Source organism: Lissotriton vulgaris, chromosome 10 (assembly GCF_964263255.1).
Source record: "Lissotriton vulgaris chromosome 10, aLisVul1.2, whole genome shotgun sequence".
Lineage (NCBI taxonomy): Eukaryota > Metazoa > Chordata > Amphibia > Caudata > Salamandridae > Lissotriton > Lissotriton vulgaris.
This window is the reverse complement of record NC_141698.1, coordinates 659,700,807-659,719,229: the sequence shown is the minus strand read 5'-3', so window position 1 is coordinate 659,719,229 and position 18,423 is coordinate 659,700,807. Positions and strand designations below refer to the sequence as shown.

The 18,423-nt window shown below is 51.8% G+C and overlaps 1 protein-coding gene across 4 annotated transcripts in view; it reads right to left on the bottom strand.

Moving 5' to 3' along the window:
- UBE3C (ubiquitin protein ligase E3C) overlaps positions 1 to 18,423 on the bottom strand; it is a 1,218,167-nt gene that overhangs the window by 298,050 nt on the left and 901,694 nt on the right. For all 4 annotated transcript variants that reach the window (XM_086941492.1, XM_086941495.1, XM_086941493.1 and 1 more), the window contains one exon: positions 18,071 to 18,318. In XM_086941492.1, the coding sequence (XP_086797618.1) occupies positions 18,071 to 18,318 (248 nt within the window). The remainder of the gene's footprint in view (positions 1 to 18,070; positions 18,319 to 18,423) is intronic.

The window sequence follows — 18,423 nt, the reverse complement described above, 5'->3', positions numbered from 1 at the left end:
TCGGGGTCGGCGCAAGCGGAGGAGTCGTGAGGTCGATTGGCGAAGACCCGGATCCAGGCCCGGATCCTGCGAGGACTTGCGGCGTCGGGACCGCAGTCGACGACGGCGCCGGGGCCGAAGCATCGGGCGGCGCCGGAGCCGCCGGCCCGCAATGGCTCCCAGTCGGACCCGCGGGGCCCGAATGCGCCTCGACAGGTGCCGACGGAGGGAAGTGAATCCTCATGGTCACGAGGAAGTCACGTATCTCCTCCGGCGTCGCGTGCAGCCCAGGGACCGGCGGGTGTGGGGCTGGACGCGGTGCCTGCAGCTCCAGCGGAGCCACGAGGGCGGTGGCGCCCGAACCCCCGGCCGCATAGCACGAGCATCGGGGGGAGTCAGAAGAGCGATGACGCCTCTTCTACTCTTTTTCGAATACCTCAACTTACCAGAGGACTTGGAGCCCGACGAATGGTGGTGACTCGACAAGCGGCGATGACTGCTGCTCCGTGACCTGTCCCTCGACTTCCTCCTCGACCGGGACATCGAGCGGCGCGGAGCCGACTGCCGGAGCTCGAGCAGCTTACGGGACAGCTCCAGTCTAGCCTTCAAGGTCAAGGCTCGGCAGTCGGGGCATGACTTGTCATCGTGGTCGGCCTGAGGCAGTAAAGGCACCGACGGTGGGGGTCCGTCACCGACATCAGCCAGTGACAGGCATCGCAAGGTTTAAAACCAGGCATCCCTAGATGCACCACAAGTCGAAATCGACTCGAAAAGTGATCAAAAAAGTTAGTCAAAAAATTACTAGATTACTGGTCTTCCCGGATCTGTGCTTGCTGGCGCGGAAAAGAGAAGAACTGACGTCAGTGCGCGTTGGCGGCGTCTAAGTACTCCGACAACGTCATCCCGGCGATCACGACGCCGACGACGGATGCGGAGCAGCAGACGACGCCTACGACGCGCTGGGGTACTGCTGACGAAAACTTTCCGGGTCCAGTCTGATGCCTAGGGATGTTCTAAAGTAAGGAATCTAACACTAACCTGTTTCTTTCAGTTAAGACAAGCAGAGGAGACAGACCCAAAGAAGAACACACCCACAAGTCATCTCAAAGGAGAGAGAAGTGACTTGGAGAGAGACAGAATTCCATCCATTACTTTGGGACTTCTAAAAGAACAGAGACATTATTTTGAAAGAGACCCTTACTAAACCAATAAACTTCCTCATACCCAACCTTGTGGACCTTTGGATACTTACTGATGCTGGCCAGACAATAAGGTTTCAGAGTGACCCTGCAGGGCAAATCATTTTCTTTTTCCTGAATATCACGGCAGATTGGCAACTCTGGCAAAAAGTAGTAAAAAGAAGAAAAACAAAGCACGGACTCCTGTGTTTGTTTCGGAAAAAGCCCCCGGGTGGGCCAGGTCCCAGAGGCATGTCCATATATTTCAAAATTAAAAGAGGGGGGCACATTTCGATGCCCCGGGGACTCCCACCTCCCCGGGGTTTATGTTTGTATTTCAGGGGGGTCATGCTGACCCATCCAGATACGGGGACTAACACCTCGCCGGGGCTTTAAAATAAAAAGAAAAGATGTGATGAGTGATGTAATATGCGAGATTATTAGCAGTGCATTGCGGGGGCGTAAGCAGTAGTTCAGTCTGGTAACTATAACTGCTAAATTTCACTGGTTGGTTGGATGGGACGTTGAGGAATTATATGTTTTTAACACTGCATGGGCCACACAGCATCGACAGATATGCACTCTGAGACAAAATTTTGTCACACTGAACTCCACAGGGAATGGCCGATTCTGAATCTAAAGGGCTTTCGTGATTGACCTGGAATGTCCGAGGCCTCAATAACCCCAAAAAAGTTAGACAGGTTCTAACCTATCTAGATCGTCACAATGTCCAAATTACTCTCTTACAAGAAACCCATCTTACCAAACACACTATCTCAACAGTGGCATCTAGATGGGCAGGGGTACGCCTGGCCGCTACTCCTCTTACTAGCGAGGTGTCATGATATTGATAAAAAAAGGCATCCCATTCGATCAAATACATGTAGAAGAGGAGGTGGGGGGGCACACGTTGAAAAAAGCAGTGCCATCAGTGCTATATGGTATGCACAATCTAGGCCTGACAGATATTTGGCTCCAAATTCACGGGAGGGCCCGTGTCAGTCCTATGTCCACTAGTCCTGGCCCCACATTGACTACTGGCTAGTCACAGATGATGAGGCTACCTGGACTTTCAATGTCCGACATCTACCTAGAACCTTGTCCGATCACTCCCCGGTCCTTCTCACTATGTCTCTGCTGACGCATAATCCTCCACAGTCCCAGTGGAGGCTCCAATCCTCCTCCTTGCATGGCCAAGTTTTCTGCGAAGATATTTGTGAAGCTATCTCAGATTATTTCTCACATAACACTGGGTCAGTCTCATGTGTGGGGACACTTTGGGAGGCATTCAAGGTGACCATACGGGGAGCATGTATAGGACTACAGGCTGGAGTCTTGAAGTCCCTGCGTGGCACCATGAGACAGATGGAACGGGAAATGGGTGGTCTGGAACGCGAATATAGTACCACTGCAAATCCTGCTATATTAGTGAGTATTAAAACAAAGATCACAGAATGTAATAAGGTAGCCGATAAAGAAATACGCTGTATGTCGCGCATACACATAGCTAGATACTACGGTGAAGGGGGCAGGCCTGGCAAAACATTGGCTAACAGGAAAGCAGACTCGCGAGGACGGAACTATATAGTCAAGGCTATCACAGAAGGCGACACTACACATTATGATACACCCAGTATACTCCACACGCTTGCGAACTATTATCACTCCATGTATGAAAAACGGCAGACGGCGACAGATACAGACATAGCGCAATACCTAGATGACATAGCACTGGTGTGGCTCTCACGTAATCAACAAGAATGAGAATTTGCCTAGCTTAGTGCTAGTAAGTTCCAATTCTATTAAGGACTCGGAGGCGAGGATTATGCCTTATTTCTTCACTTTATTTTTTACAGCAGCAAGAAAAAACGTCTAAAACTACTTTTCCCATGAACACTTGGGAAAGAAACAGGAAACTGAACCATAAATCCTTTGTTAGTCTCTATACTCCGGCAGCACCCATCATGCCTTGCAGCTGCTTCCTCTTCCTCTTTCTTCGCGCGAAGCCCATGTTCCGGCAGTCTCACGCATCCTGTTTTGGACCATCATTCCCTGCAAGAAACCTCACAGTCAGACTCCGATCGTCTTGAGAATAACCAGGTACGTAACATCGAATGCATACAGATTAACAGCATTTTCAACATCTTGAATTCCGTGAACAGGTTACTTACATTCCGTACGGGGAGGGTCCACTTCGAGGAAGTCCTTGGGGGGGATAATCCTCGCCTCCGACTCCTTAATAGAATTGGAACTTACCAGCACTAAGCTAGGCAAATTCTCATTCTATGGCAGGACCGGAGGCTTCAGATTATGCCAGTTCAAAGCTTATCGACGACTAGCCGAGCCACTTCTGTTACTGGCTTGAAATAGAACCTCTTAAACGTGGAGTCCGCGGACCAATCTGCGGCCCTGATCAGTTCCTCCAACCGAGCCCCTAGGGCAAAAGCTTTCGAGGCCATAGCTCCCCTTGCTGAGTGAGCACCAAACTTCTTTGTATCAATCCCCGCCTCCTGCATCACCCAACGCACCCATCTGGCGATTGTTGGGGATGAAACAGCCTTGTACGGTTTCCGTAGGGCAATAAGAAGTTGTATCTCACACCGAGGGCAAGTGTCATCAGTCATTTCCTCATATGCACGGAGGCACTACACTACACACAGCTTGGGGGAATCCGGGAAGGCCGTATATGAAATAACCCTCGTAAGGGTCTTAGTTCTCCTGCTCACTGTAAAGGACACCCCTTCCGGGGAAAACACCCTGGCCCTAACATCAAGCGCTCGTACATCCGAGACGCGCCTGCAGGAAATCAGGCACAGTAGCATCGCTAACTTAGCCGTAAGCTCTTTTCGAGACAGAAACCTGTTCGGCTGCCAAGAAAGAAACAAATTCAGAACCCTGTTCACGTCCCACAGGACGGAATACCGCGGTTCAGGTGGCAGCGAGAGGCGAATCCCCCGCAAAAGCCTGCAAACCAAAGGGTGCTGTCCAATCGGGGAACCCTTCACCAGGTCATGCCCCGCCGAGATGGCAGAGCGGAAGGTATTGATCGACCGATAGGCTAAGCCGTCCTCCGCCAAGGAGGCCAGGAAGTTGAGGACATGGACTACATCCGCCCCCACGGGATTGAAACTCCGTCGCACACACCAGCGACGCCATCTGTGCCACGCTGAACGGTATCTCCGGGTGATGCTATCCGCCCAGGCCTTAGAGAGCAGGTCCTCTGCCTTTCCCGAAAGGCCTGGGAGAGACCAGCGACGCCGGAGATCCTCTATGCCATCAGTCTCAACGAGACCTCCTGAACCAACCGGTGGGGATTCCCGTCTGGATTCAGGAAAATGTGAGGAGAGTGGGGGAGTAGGATTGGAAAATCCCAGGAAAGTTCCAGAAGAACCGGAAACCAAACTTGAGACCTCCACCATGGCGTGATCATCACCACCTGCGCCGATTGGCGGCGCAGCACCGCTGATACCCACGTTATCATTGCAAATGGTGGAAACGCATAACCTTGCTCGCCCGACCAGTCCTGGAGGAACGCATCCGTCGCCTCCGCCGACGGGTCTGGGCGCCAACTGAAGTACCTTGGTAACTGGTGGTCCAGCCGGGAGGCGAACAGGTCCACTGAAAAAAGACCCCAACGGTCCATCAGCTGGGAGAACACCAGCGGATCCAGCTTCCATACGCTGGCATCCAGGAGGTGCCGGGAGTGCCAGTCGGCCACCTCGTTCTGACGGCCCGGCAAATACTCCGCTGTGACTGAAAATTGACGGTCCAGGCAGAAGTGCCAAAAGTCCCTCACAAGATCCGCCAGCATCTTGGATCTGGTGCCGCCCAGATGGTTGATGTAGCGGACCACGGATACGTTGTCCATCCGTAGGAGGACACACGACTGGACACGATCCTTGGTCCAACACTGGACCGCAAAGGAACCCACCAGCAATTCCAAGCAGTTGATATGTAACGACTGCTCGAGGACAGACCAGGCGCCCCCCCGTGGAGAACTCTCCGCACCTGGCTCCCCAACCCGAACGACTGGCGTCCGACTCTATCACGATGTCTGGGGAGGAGCAAAATATTGCACGACCATTCCAGGCCTCCATGTGCGTCAGCCACCAATGCATTTCGTCCCTCACTTCTTCCGACAGCGGAATCAGCTGAGAGTACGTCAGACCTTTCCTGAGATGATGCGCTTTTAAGCGTTGCATGGCTCGGTAGTGTAGCGGGCCCAGGAAGATGGCTTGAATCGAGGACGACAACAGGCCCACCAACCTCGCCAGATGACGCAGCAATATCAGCGGTTTCGCCAGGGTTTAGCGCAACTCGTGCCGAATTTTCGTCATCTTCCTGGCTGGGAGACTTAAAGAGGCTGAGACCGAGTCAATGCTGAACCCGAGAAAGGTTGCGCACTGAGTCGGAAGTAGGAGAGACTTCTTCTCGTTGATAACTAATCCTAGACCCTGCAACAGGTTCACCGCGAACTGCAGCTGGGATGCTAGGCGCTTCGGACACTGGTCCATGAAGAGCATATTTTATTTTATTTATTTATTTAGTGTGTTTTGGTATCGCGCACAGCTACCCCAACGGGCTGTCCCGGCGCTCCTGTGTAGCCCGGCGCTCCTTGGTAACTACATGCAGACCTTCGATGGTTATTTGAGGCAGAAGTCAATCAGCAGAACAGGTGAGTTTTAAGTGCTCGCCGGAAAGGTTGTTCATCTTTGATCAGCCAGATGGCATTAGGAAGTTTATTCCAGAGGGCCGCTGTCAACACTGGGAAAGTTTTCCCACCTGAGCGGGTTTTCCTGAATCTGGGAACAGAAAGGAGGTTTTTTGACGAGGAACGTAGAGTCCTGAAGTTATTATAAGGGATCAAACAAGAAGACAGATATGCGGAGCCTTTACCTTGCATGGCCCAATGAGCTAGTACCAAAGCGTTAAATTCGGCCCTCTTATGCAGTGGTAGCCAGTGAAGTTCACGGCGGTGGGGGGGCAATGTGCTCACGTAGGGGGAGACCGGTAACCAATCGCACCGCCGCATTCTGTACTGTCTGAAGGCGATGACTGAGCCCTGCAGACATGCCAGAATAAAGCCCATTGGCGTAGTCCAGGTGTGAAGTAATTAACGCCTGGACTACAATCTTCCTGGTATTACTAGGCAGAAAATGAATGAACTTTTTTATCATTCTGATCTTGGCTAGACAGGCAGTGGAGACTGTATGCACTTGATGATGAAAAGTAAGGTTGGAATCCCATCTCACTCCAAGATTCTTCACAGAGTCTTTTGGGAGAGGGGGGGCACTTAAGTCGGTAGGCCACCAAATATTGGGGTCCAATGGAGAAGGCTGGTGAAAAAAGAGAACCTCCGTTTTCCTAGCATTCAATCTTAGGAAATTATTGTCCATCTAGTGGGCAATTGTACGGAGGCAATTTTTTAATGGATCAAATGTTGAGGGGGAAATGTTATTGAATGAAAACATAAGCTGGATATCATCAGCATAGGAGGTGACCTTTAAACCAGTTTGGGCGATGATATCGAAAAGTGGGGAAAAATAAACATTAAATAAGAGGGGGCTCAGCGAGGAGCCCTGAGGGACTCCCCACCGAAGCGGGCGACTTTCTGAAATAAATGGAGGAGTAAACACTGCCTGGGTCCGGCTGGACAAAAAGGATGAAATCCATCCAAAGGCCGTGCCCTGAATACCTTTCGAATGCAGGCGGTCAAGGAGGAGGGGGTGGGAGACGGTGTCGAATGCTGCCGACAAGTCCAGCAGCACCAACACCGCTCTTGATCCCTCGTCCAGCCTCCATCTTACTGCGTCTGACATCTCGATAAGAGCCGACAGTGCTGTAACCTGGTCTAAAGCCGTGCTGAGAATCATGAAAAGCACCTGATGTTTCCAGAAAGCTAGCTAGTTGTTGTTGAGCAAGTCTTTCTAGTACTTTAGCAGGGGCAGGCAATAGAGAAATGGGCCTGTAGTTAGCAGGATCACAAGGATCGGCACTGGCCTTCTTAATTATCGGAACCAGACGTGATTGTTTCGAAGTGTCAGGAAAAAGTCCCAGCTGTAATGAGTCATTCCATTTTCTATTCAGGAAGGGATTAAGGATGGGAGCTAAAGATTTGTAATGTTTAGCCGGCCATGGGTCCAGCGGAGAGCCAGATTTAATTTTAAGAAGTTCTGCAAGAGATTGTTCCAGAGCATATCGTCCAAGTACACTATCATTCTGACACCGCGCGCTCGCAAAGCCTCCACTGCCGGGCGCAACACCTTTGTGAAACACCACGGCGCTGAGGAGAGCCCGAAGGGCAGAGTGGTGAACTCGTAAACCTGCCCGTCCCACCTGAACTGGAGGAAACAATGGTGCGGAGGGAAGATAGGGACCGCCAGATAGGCGTCTTTTAAGTCGAGCCTGGCCATCCAGTCGGACGGCCGTAGCACATCCCTCAGCAGATGAATTCCCTCCATCTTGAAGTGGCGGTAAACCAGCCACTCATTGAATTCCTTCAGATTGATAACCGGACGGCGGCCTCCGTCGACCTTGTCGACCAAAAAGATATTGCTGAGGAAGCCGTCCGGATGTTCGCATGCGCAACAAATCGCCCCTTTGTGAAGGAGGGCGAAAATCTCTTCGCGCACCAATTCTGCATCGCGCTGAGAGAACGTAATGGGACGCGGACACTGGGGCTGCTGCGGACGGCCATGGAACTCCAGCTGGAAGCCATGAACCGTCTGTAGTACCCAGGCGTCGTTGGTAAGGGAAATCCATGCTGGGAGAAACTGCGCCAGGCGCCCCCCTACCCGCAAACTCGCAGAGGGTAGCACACTCACCTCGTCCACCCTGTTGCTGACCTCGGTGTCCCCCACGGCCTCGGAACTTCTGACCTCTCGTGGGGTAGAAATTATTGAAGCGGGAGGTGTCCTGTCCATGCCCGCGACCGGAGCCTTGTCCTCTATCCGAGGGGTTGCCACGACCGAACGAGCGCACCCTGCCTCGTCCGGCCCCTTCAAAAACCAGAGGGGCAAAAACTTTCTTAATATTGGACTGGGCCCTGTCCAAGGACGTGAACGTTGCCACAAATTTACCGAGCTCCTTAATAAAACGATCCCCGAATAAACCGCCCTGCGCCACCGCGCCAGCCTCCGAAGAGGCGAGGTCACCCAATTTAGGATCAATTTTAATTAGCAATGACCTCCTTCTCTCCGTTGAGAGGGCACAGTTGGCGTTGCCTAGGAAGATAATGGCGCGCTGCGCCCAGTTAGACAAGACTTCTGGGGAAATTAGGTCCCCCGACACCTTGGCCTCCTCCGCCATGTCGAGGATTTTGGTCATGGGGCCCACTGCGTCCAGAAGTTTGTCCTGGCAGGTACGCCAGGACCGATCTATACTCTTCCGGGGATCTTTAACAAACTTAGCCAAGAAAGTGGCCATTTTCAGGTCAATGTCCGGGGTCATCGCCACCTTCCCTTCCAGGGAGGGGCGGGGGCACTCCGCCCTAAGGCGGCTACGCGCGTCCTTGTCCACAGGTCTCCGGAGACGGTTCGCCACATAGAGGGCCACCTTATCTTCCGGGACCCATTCTAAGGACCGGGGGTGTACAATGTCATCCGGGTCCAACATGTCCGAAGGACCCGCGGAGGAGGACGGCTGGGAGGAGAGCCACGACCTAGAAGAGCAGGCCTCTTCCTCCGAATCCGGGGAGTCGTCATCCTGCTGTGGCTCCGGGGACATAGTGTGGGGAGTAGGAGGAGGGACTCCTCCAGGGAGGGAGGGAGCGGGTAAAGGTTCCTCAATCGCTTAAAGGCGTGCCTAACCTTATCAAAGGCCACCGGGTCAATCCCCTCAGTACATGGTTTTTTAGGTGGGGGAGGGTCTGTTGACGGGGAAGGATCCGAGGCCGGGGCAGGCGCTGGAATGAGGGCCGCGATCTTTGCGTACGCCTCCTCCAAACGCGCCGAGAGGCGTTGCTCCAGTGGCGCTATTGCCTGATCCACCGCCTTGTAGATGGAATCATCCACCGCCTGGTAGAAATCGTCATCCCAGGAGGCATAATTTAGAGGGTCCTCCTCCGTGTACTGGCCTGACTCCCTCTGCATACTGAGGTAAATTGGGCTCTACAGGTAGGGGAGGTACAGCACAGCCGTTTGCAAACCCCCCAGGGGGTACACTGTGGGACTGGGGCAACCCAGAGGATATGGCGGCACAGAGGCACTAATGTCGGGACTAACCCAGGGGACGCAGCAGCCCTCTATGTACTAGGGCACCACCCGGTCAAGCGTCCCCTTGCGCCACACACCAGCGCTTATTTCGACCCCTTTGGGGTGTTCGCCACGAAATACAACCAACTCTGGGCGTCCACAAAATGGGGAAACCTAAATTACAACCCCGCAGGGTGTCATCACCGGGTGGCCAGGGTCAGTGTGCAAAACTGTGCAAACGCGGTAAAAAATGTGTTTAAAACGCGAGTTCTAGCGCATCTACTGACAGAGAGAACACTGCCCCCTTGCGGCGCCAGAGGCACACCGCACTCTGCTGGGTCAAAAATCGCGTTAGGATCGCAAAAGCGTCCCGCGATTATCAGGGGAACCTGTAGGGGTGTAAAATCACCAGCACTAAGCCACAATGTCAAACGCTACCCACAGACACCCCTAAAACACAGGAGAGAATGAAAAAAAGCACTTACCTCGCTGCTGAGCAGCGAAGAAAGAGAAAGAGGAAGCAGCTGCAAGGCATGATGGGTGCTGCCGGAGTATAGAGACTAACAAAGGACTTATGGTTCAGTTTCCTATTTCTTTCCCAAGTGTTCATGGGAAAAGTAGTTTTATACGTTTTTTCTTGCTGCTGTAAAAAATAAAGTGAAGAAAGTAAGGCATAATCTGAAGCCTCCGGTCCTGCCATAGAATTTTTAATGAACCCGCTACCACAAGAGGAAGTTTGTGAGGCCATAATTGCACTACCAAATGGAAAGGCGGCGGGCACTGATGGCCTACCAGCCGAGTTGTATAAAGAATACATAGACATTTTGGCCCCCATCCTTCTCAAAATGTACATGGAAGCATATGACACCAAGAATCTCCCCCTAACCCTGCGAGAAACATTGTTGGTCACCCTACTAAAGCCTGACAAGGCGCCAGGCAGGTGTGATTCATACAGACCCCTGTCATCGATAAACACTGATGTAAAAGTCCTGCCGAAAGGTGTTAGCCAATAGGCTACTACTGCTTCTACCTTTTATGGTTCTTACTGATCAATCAGGATTTGTCCCTACTAGATCTATGTCGCAAAATTTGCTAAAGTTGTTTGCCGTATTGGGCGTACTGGCACCCTCCTTGACAGCGGTGGCGGTACTGTTAGATGCTGCCAAGGCATTTGATTCTATATCCTGGAAGTACATGTTCGCAACTTTACATCGCATGGGGGTGTCTTATTTTTCAAAATTGGTTAAATTATTGTATACCGATCCTGTGGCACGAATAAGAATGAATGTCCATATGTCGGATCCTTTCCAGATACAACGGGGCACGTGGCAGGGATGCCCACAGTCGCCCTTGCTGTTTGCACTAGTATTGGAGCCATTGGCCAGTATTCTACAACAGCGCTATGATCAGGCTGCGCTGCATTTTCACCAGCGGCCCCTGGCAGTCTCCATGTACGCAGACGACATGGTGTTATATGTGCGTGAACCGACAACACACTTAGCACAACTTATTCGGGAATACATACGATTCAAATGGCACTCTGGCCTTGGGATAAACTGGGCTAAGTCAATCATATTGCCCCTCACAGATTGCACACCACAGATGGAACTAGATTACCCAGTGGAACGGTGCACTGACTTGGTGAAGTATTTGGGGATTCGGATTCATCGGGACCCGCAGGTGGTTTTTCAAAACAATTTTGGAAAAGCGGTCACACGCCTTGAAGAACAAGTGAATCGTTGGATAGCACTACCACTGCCCTTCGCTGACAGGATAGCATTGATAAAGATGGTGGTGCTTCCGCACTTTCTATATTTATTTTTTAACATACCTGTGCACTTGACACGTCACTTCTTTGACACACTTCGCTCCTTATTAGTCTCACTTGCATGGGGTGGAAAAAAGCTGGGGATTAAATTGGAAATCTTAACTCTCCCTATGAGATGGACGGTTTCACTGCACCAGATTTTCAGTTGAATTATGTCTGCACACAGGAGCACTATGCCTACTACTGGCATCAGACTCTAGCTTATATACCACATGTAGCGTTCGAGGCCGGTGCAGTGCACTCGATGTATGAGTTACTTACCTTCAGTAACGATGTGTCTGGTAGGGACGATTCTAGCCGCAGATTCCTTCACGTAGAATTATCCCCGAGCGAAAGACTGGATCCGGAAAACTTTTTGCCATAGCATCCCTGCGCGCCAGGGGGATGACACCACGTAACTCCGCCCTGACGTCGTCCACGTCCATGATGTCAGCGAGGATACATAAGTCCCACCCCGGCGCGCCTAAGTCAGTTTTCTTCTGAGAACTTTTGCACGCCACAATGCGGAGCCATCACTAACAAAACTGTGAGAAAACTGGAACAGTGTGCAAAAAACCCCGCTAAATAGAAGGGAAGAAACAATGGTGGGGAACAGCACCATCCAGAATAGAGCCAGGTACTGAGGCACCAAGATCTGGAATGAAAGAACAGGGCACCGCTACTGGAAAGCAACCCTGCAAACAAATACAACAGCCTCCCCGGGGCAGAAGCATGAGAAAAATACACAGCAGACCAAGAAGTCGGCAGCCATCGCCCGGAACAGAAAGGGACACCAAGGTCAGAACGGAGAGCAATGACCATTCAACCTCAGACAATACCAGCAGGGAGAAAGTCTCCCGAAAGCCAAGATCGAGACCAGCCAAGGCACCTCAACCCCAAGGACTGCCAAAGACAGAAGTACAAGTAACAAGGGGAAGAAGCACGAGCGCACCCCACACTGGAGACCAGGGTGCAGGGGCGCAGAAGTGCCTATAAAAGTAAAAAATGGAGCCACAACAAGGTGAGCATTCCCTGAAGGAGGGAATAAGAGGGCACTCACAAAAGACAACCACCCGGAGGCAGGCGAGTGCAGAAGACCAAGAGGGCCCTCGCAGAACGGGGAGAAATGGCGGGTTGTGAAGGAATCTGCAGCTAGAATTGGCAATACCAGATACATTGTTACCAAAGGTAAGTAACTCGTACATCTAATAGAGACTATTAGCCGCAGATTCCTTAACGTAGAATATATACCCTAGCCATACCCAAGGGGAAGGAGGGTCTGCGAGAAGACCTGCCCAGCTCAAGCGAACCCAAGGCTCCAACAGGGGACAATCGCTGGGAAAGGAAAATAACTCAGTCTTCCCCAACAGGGGGTGAGCCACAGGGACAGGGAAAAGAGCCCCCCCCCCCCCCCCCAAGCAGACTAGAACCTCAGTGTCACGGAGAACACTGCCCCACAGGGGATGTGTCACAACGACAAACGGCAGCCCCGCCCTCACCAAGCAAGAGAAGGAAGGGAAATACGAAAAGAGGCCATCAGCCAATGTACCTGGGACCTCCACCAGAAGCCCCCGGTACAGGCAATACGAAAGGAGACCAGCAGCCAATGTACCAGGGACCTCCATCGGAAGCCCCAGGTACAGGCAATACGAAAGGAGGTCAGCAGCCAATGTACCAGGGACCTCCGCCGGAAGCCCCAGGTACAGGCAATGCGAAAGGAGGCCAGCGGCCAATGTACCAGGGACCTCCACCGAAAGCCCCCAGTACAGGCAACTCAGCGGAGTACCGAGGAAGAAGAGTAACCCAGAGACTCCAAGGAGAAGAGCAGAAACTAGGCAAGAGCCCTCCAACGGAAACACACCCAGTGAAGAGGGCGGCCAAACTCATCTAAGCTGGACGTCAACAAGCCAGAGAGAACAGCGCCTCAGTAAGAAGGCAGGTGGGAGAGAAAAAACATAGTCCCATAAGGCTCCCGAAAAACCAGAAGCAGGGGCACCAGGCCTCACTCCAAGGTCCCTGGCAGTGGACCAGAAGAAATGGCGGGCGCAGCTGGACGCCGACAGCACCACTAAACTAAACGTCCAGACCACAACGTTCAGGCAGGCACAGCTGGGTGCCAGCAAGCAACCAGCCTTAAAACAAGAGGAGAAACAAGTAGGACAAACCAAAATACAGGAAAATACCTCTTCTGGACACCAGACAGAGGACCAGGCTAAACGGCAAACAAAGGGTAAAAAACACCGCAGCACAATGCCGCAGCTGCCCAAGAAAACACACCAGCAGCATACAGCAACACCAGGAAGGACAGGGAACCCGCAAGAGGGAGTCCACACCTTCCCAGTGTAAGGCAGGGCTAAACAATAGTTATAAATACCCCACGGAGGGTAGGACACGGCCCAAGAAGTATGGGAACCACTCTTAGGGAAGAAAATCACGCATCCGAGAACAAATTAGAAAACCTGCGGCAGAAACCACAAAAGGCTTAGTAAGAAGCCAAAAATTACACTCTTTGCCAAAAGGGGGCTGAACCAGCTTAAGAGGTAGGCCAACCCAGGACCTCGAGGGCACAGTATCCCTCACAGAAAGGGTAACGGTAACCCCAACACCAGATTCCAGGAGCAGTGGGATAACACCTCCCACTAAGACCCGGAGGATCAACAAAACCACCTACTGAGGAGGAGGAGGAGGAGGAGGAGAACAGAGCCCCGCAAGAGGACACTGAATGGCGGAATCTGCATGAGTGTTCACCAGAAGGACCCCGTCAAAGGGTAGATCAACCAAGGGTTTCCTGATATTTTCAGGAAAAACTGCATCACATTGCCAGGCATGGGGACGGAGAGCCACAGAAGTGGGCATAGCGTGGCCAAGAGCATTGGCAACATCCAAGTCCGCACGAAGAATAAACACGGCCAACTCCCTACCATCCAACACATGGCCCCGCAGATCAGCACGGGTACCCTCATTGGAGACATGCGAAAGAAGAGAAACAGAGTCCCACGGACTGGAAGTAGCCCTGGTCAACACACACAAAGTGTTAAGCGCCCGCAAGGCAGCACTGGAAGAAGCGAAGACATTACGCCCCCATGAATTCAACCACCGGGCCTCCCGAGATGGAGGAAACAACACTACAGGCAAACACGGAAAGGCATTCCGCAGAAGAGAGCCGTGAGTAGAAGGGTGGAAGGAAAGACAGACAGGGTCAAGCGGGGTGGGCGGTGGCGATGGAGAAGCGCCTGAGGCACCGGATCACCCGTGGCAGGGCGCCACTAAGCCCCATAAGAGAATTGTGGAGTGACGCTTCAAGGGGAAGGAACAACTCCCGTCCCCCAGAGCCCTGGTGGAGAACTTCCAAAAGGTTGTCCGCAGGAAACGGAGTGACAGGTTCACCAATCCGCAGAATACCAGCGGCTGTGGAAATGGTCCAAACAAAGGCAACACTAGCCTCCGTAAGGCGCTGCGGAGGAGAAAGTAGTTCTTCTGTGGGCAACGGCTGCAGGCTGAGCCGCCCATCCCCATTTCTAGGGAGAAGCGGCCAGCCCCAGAATAGTGGAGGGTCCACAGATCCTGAGGAGCCCCAGGAGGCAGAGAGGCTGGGGGGGGGGGGGGAAACATCAGCGAGCCACGGAAAGAAGGGTTCGATGATTTAAGCGGTGGGGACGGCGAGGAGCCCTCCCTGGAAGATGCCGGTGAAAAGGCAACAATACAGAGCCCTGTCTCCGGGGAGGAACACACCAACAGATGACCAACCTCTGGAAAAGAAGGGACCGCAGGGGACGGCTCCAGAACCCGACGCCTGCGCTGCTCCTTGGAGTCCGGCACCGGCGCCAGATCTACGTCAATCGGCGCTGGAGGGGGCACTCGTGGCGCCGGGCCGACTCCTGCCACCACGTGCTCTCCACGAGGGTGTGGCGGGGTTAACGCCAGAGCGGCGCCGAAAAGGCACCGGCTCGGCCTCAGACGGGACAGCCACCCACGCCGAGGACCGGGGGGGACTCGGGAAAGCACTCCAGGTCTCTGCCTCCACCCGTGACTCCACCGGAGCCGGGGAGGAAGGCTCCTGGTGCCGAAACGGCCTCTGGTGAGCCGGCTGCCTGCTCAGAGGACCGGGTATAAATCAATCAGGGGTTATGCCCAAATCACCCTCCTAAACCTGAGCAAAAACATCAAAGATGTATATCAAAAACAAAAAAGTACAGAGGGACCAATTCAACATTTATTCTCATACAAGGTACAACTAGTTACCCTGATGTTCCCAATTATTATTTGCATATCCTACATATCTAAAGGTCAAAATCATATACTTGTCAAATGACGGGGTAGAGCACAAATAAACACAATTACATATATACACTTCATATGTACAGGACATAAACAATCACTACAAATTACATTTGAATCACATTCATATCTATGTTACAATACATACATACAATATATACAACGTATACGTCTACAAAACATACATATACAAAGAAATATACAACAAAATATACCCCTACTAAGAACAGAACTATCACAGTGTACACTCCTAACTCCAAGTAGTACACACTGAGGAAATCCCTTTTGCGCCAGATGCATAACACCTCTAACAAAATATTTTCTAGGCGCTATTCCTTTTAAAAAAAACTCAAAATGATGGGACTCCTCATCAAAATGTCAACGCAGTCGCGTTCGCATTTCAGTCAGTGATTCTTTTTGGCTTCATCAGGACAAGGGTATAATATCTCTTAAGTGAGAGTGAAACTCTCTCCGATGCCTGGCTCGCAGGCAAAATCCCCGCAGCCACCTAGCTTGTAGATTCACTACAATCCTGAAGAGACTCAGTCTCACAGTGCTCGAATAATCGCCAAAGGTTCATTCCTCACTTCTCATTAGTCGCAGAAATTCACCTCCTGTATAACGGGTCCCCGTCACGCCACACTGTTCCTCCGAAGTTGAATCACATTGCGTCCAAACAATACACAGGGGACCGAGCGGGACTCAGGGGCAAGCCCAGGGAGACACGGCGGTCTCCTGTGACGCCACAGGGAGCCCCGTAGGGAGTTGCGGCAAGGCAGGGATGCCAGGCGCCGAAGAGGGGAGACCCGAAGGACGGCACCTCGATGGCACCACCCTCCTACGACCTGGAGCCGGAAATTCCAGCGCCGGAGCCGCAGCCGACTCCACCGAAGGCCCCGCACGTGGCAAGGGTTCCGCGGACGTCTCAGGAGGTGGAGGAAGGGCCAAAAAGGCCTGCTGCGCCGCCGTGTAGGCTGTCATTTGGGCCCTAGTCGCCTCTGCCCCGGGAAACGGCGGGTAGGAAGGCGACAGGCAGGGGCGCATGTCCCGCGGGGAGCAGGCACCCACCACGAAAGAGGACGAGGTCAAGTCCTTGGAGACAAACAAAAGGACCTACCAGCCGGCGAGCCATGCCCTTGGGGCCACGGCGAAAGACAATGTCGCAGACGAAACCGGCGGTTCCTTGCTTCCGAGGTATGAGACGGACGCTGGGATGACTCCGACCTTGACAAGCGCGCCGACAGCAACTTCATCCGGTGCTCCCGTCATGACTTAGGCTTAAGGTGCTGGCAGGCGTCACAGCTCTCCGAGTCGTGGTGTTCACCCAGGCACCACATGCAAATTGGGTGAGGGTCAGTCGCCGACATGGGACGCGCACAGGAGGTACACGTCTTAAAGCCGGAAGGCATTCACACACTGTTCCACTTAATGCCGAAGCGTGTAAAAGAATAGAAGGCCCGAAAACAGGCCAGGACACAATCCGGATCAGCGTTGCACGCGAAAAAGAGAAAAAACTGAGATAGGCGCACCGTGGAGGGACTTCTGTATCCTCACAGAAGTCATGGACGCGGACGACGTCAGGCGGAGTCACGTGGTGCTGTCCCCCCGGCGCGCAGGGATGCTGTGACAAAAAGTTTTCCGGATCCAGTCTCACACCTGGGGATAATTCTAGGTTAAGGAATCTGCAGCTAGTAGTCTCTATCAGATGATGAATTTTAAACACACAAGCAAAATCCATTTGTTCTGTGTTTCTTTGCCCATTGACGTGGGGTTTGAAGGACTGCTAAATAAACAATGGCTTCAAGATATTACAGCAAAAGCAACAACATTTATTTTTACACAACTGTCTCATAGTAACAATTTATTTGATTAAAGATATTGGCACTATTAGTGCAGTGAGGTTTCTGAATGCAATTCAAAAAGGGGGTGGTGATGGACAGAGTATCTGAATTAAGCAGAACACTCCTACCCAGTCAACAGATCAGAGCTTGATCCATCACCGTTTTTTAGCTCACTGCACCATCCCAGCTCAGAACCTGGCTACATGCAAATTAGTCTGTCCCTCAGACTAATTTGCTCAGATGTGAGTCCCTTGCTCACTGCACTATCAGGATTCAAGCAAGCCGGGCCGAAGGCGGCTGTAATGCCAGAAACCGGTCCCCGGAAGCTTGTTTCCTTTCCAGTAAAAGAATTGGCTTGGTAGTTTGGTCTGCCCTGTTCCCATGATGCACTGGGTCAGGGACAGACTAATTTGCATGTAGCCAGGTTCTGAGCTGGGATGGTGCAGTGAGCTAAAAAACAGTGATGGATCAGGCCCTGATCTGTTGACTGGGTAGGAGTATTCTGCTTAATTCAGAAACTCTGTCCATCACCACCCCCTTTTCTGAATCGTTTCTGAATGCATGCAAAAATATAACTTCACAGTAGACATGAGTTAGCTGCATGAAATGGGTTGAGAATAAATCACTTTAGATTTAGTGACACAAATATGAGCTACTGCTCGCAAATGACATTTCTGAGTGCTACTTTGAGCAAATGTCTATACTTATGATTTAAATGATTGTTGCACGATTTCTTGGTAACTTTGATGTACTTGAGTGACACATTACTGATGCCTAAAAAAACCACACACTTACCTTTCCCAGCATTCTGCCAAGGAAATAATAATGTCTTGCAAAAGAATCTCCAACAAGCATGTGAGCCGCAGGATTGGGGTACAGCAATCCTTCATTTGTGGTCTTAAAAAATCCCTGGTTAGGATTGAAGCCTGATTTAAGCAGCTCGTTTAGAAATTCTCTGAAAATTCCGCCACCATCTATTCCCGCCTCATCCAGGCCATGCGCGTTCAGCAAATGGACTCGAATTCTCTTTTTCAAATCAGGCACTAAAGAACAAATGACAGGAAAATGTAGCCACTTCAGAGAAAATCTGTAATGAAATGCATCTATCAAAAAAGAATGCTCGAAATAATGTATTCTTTTTAACTGTA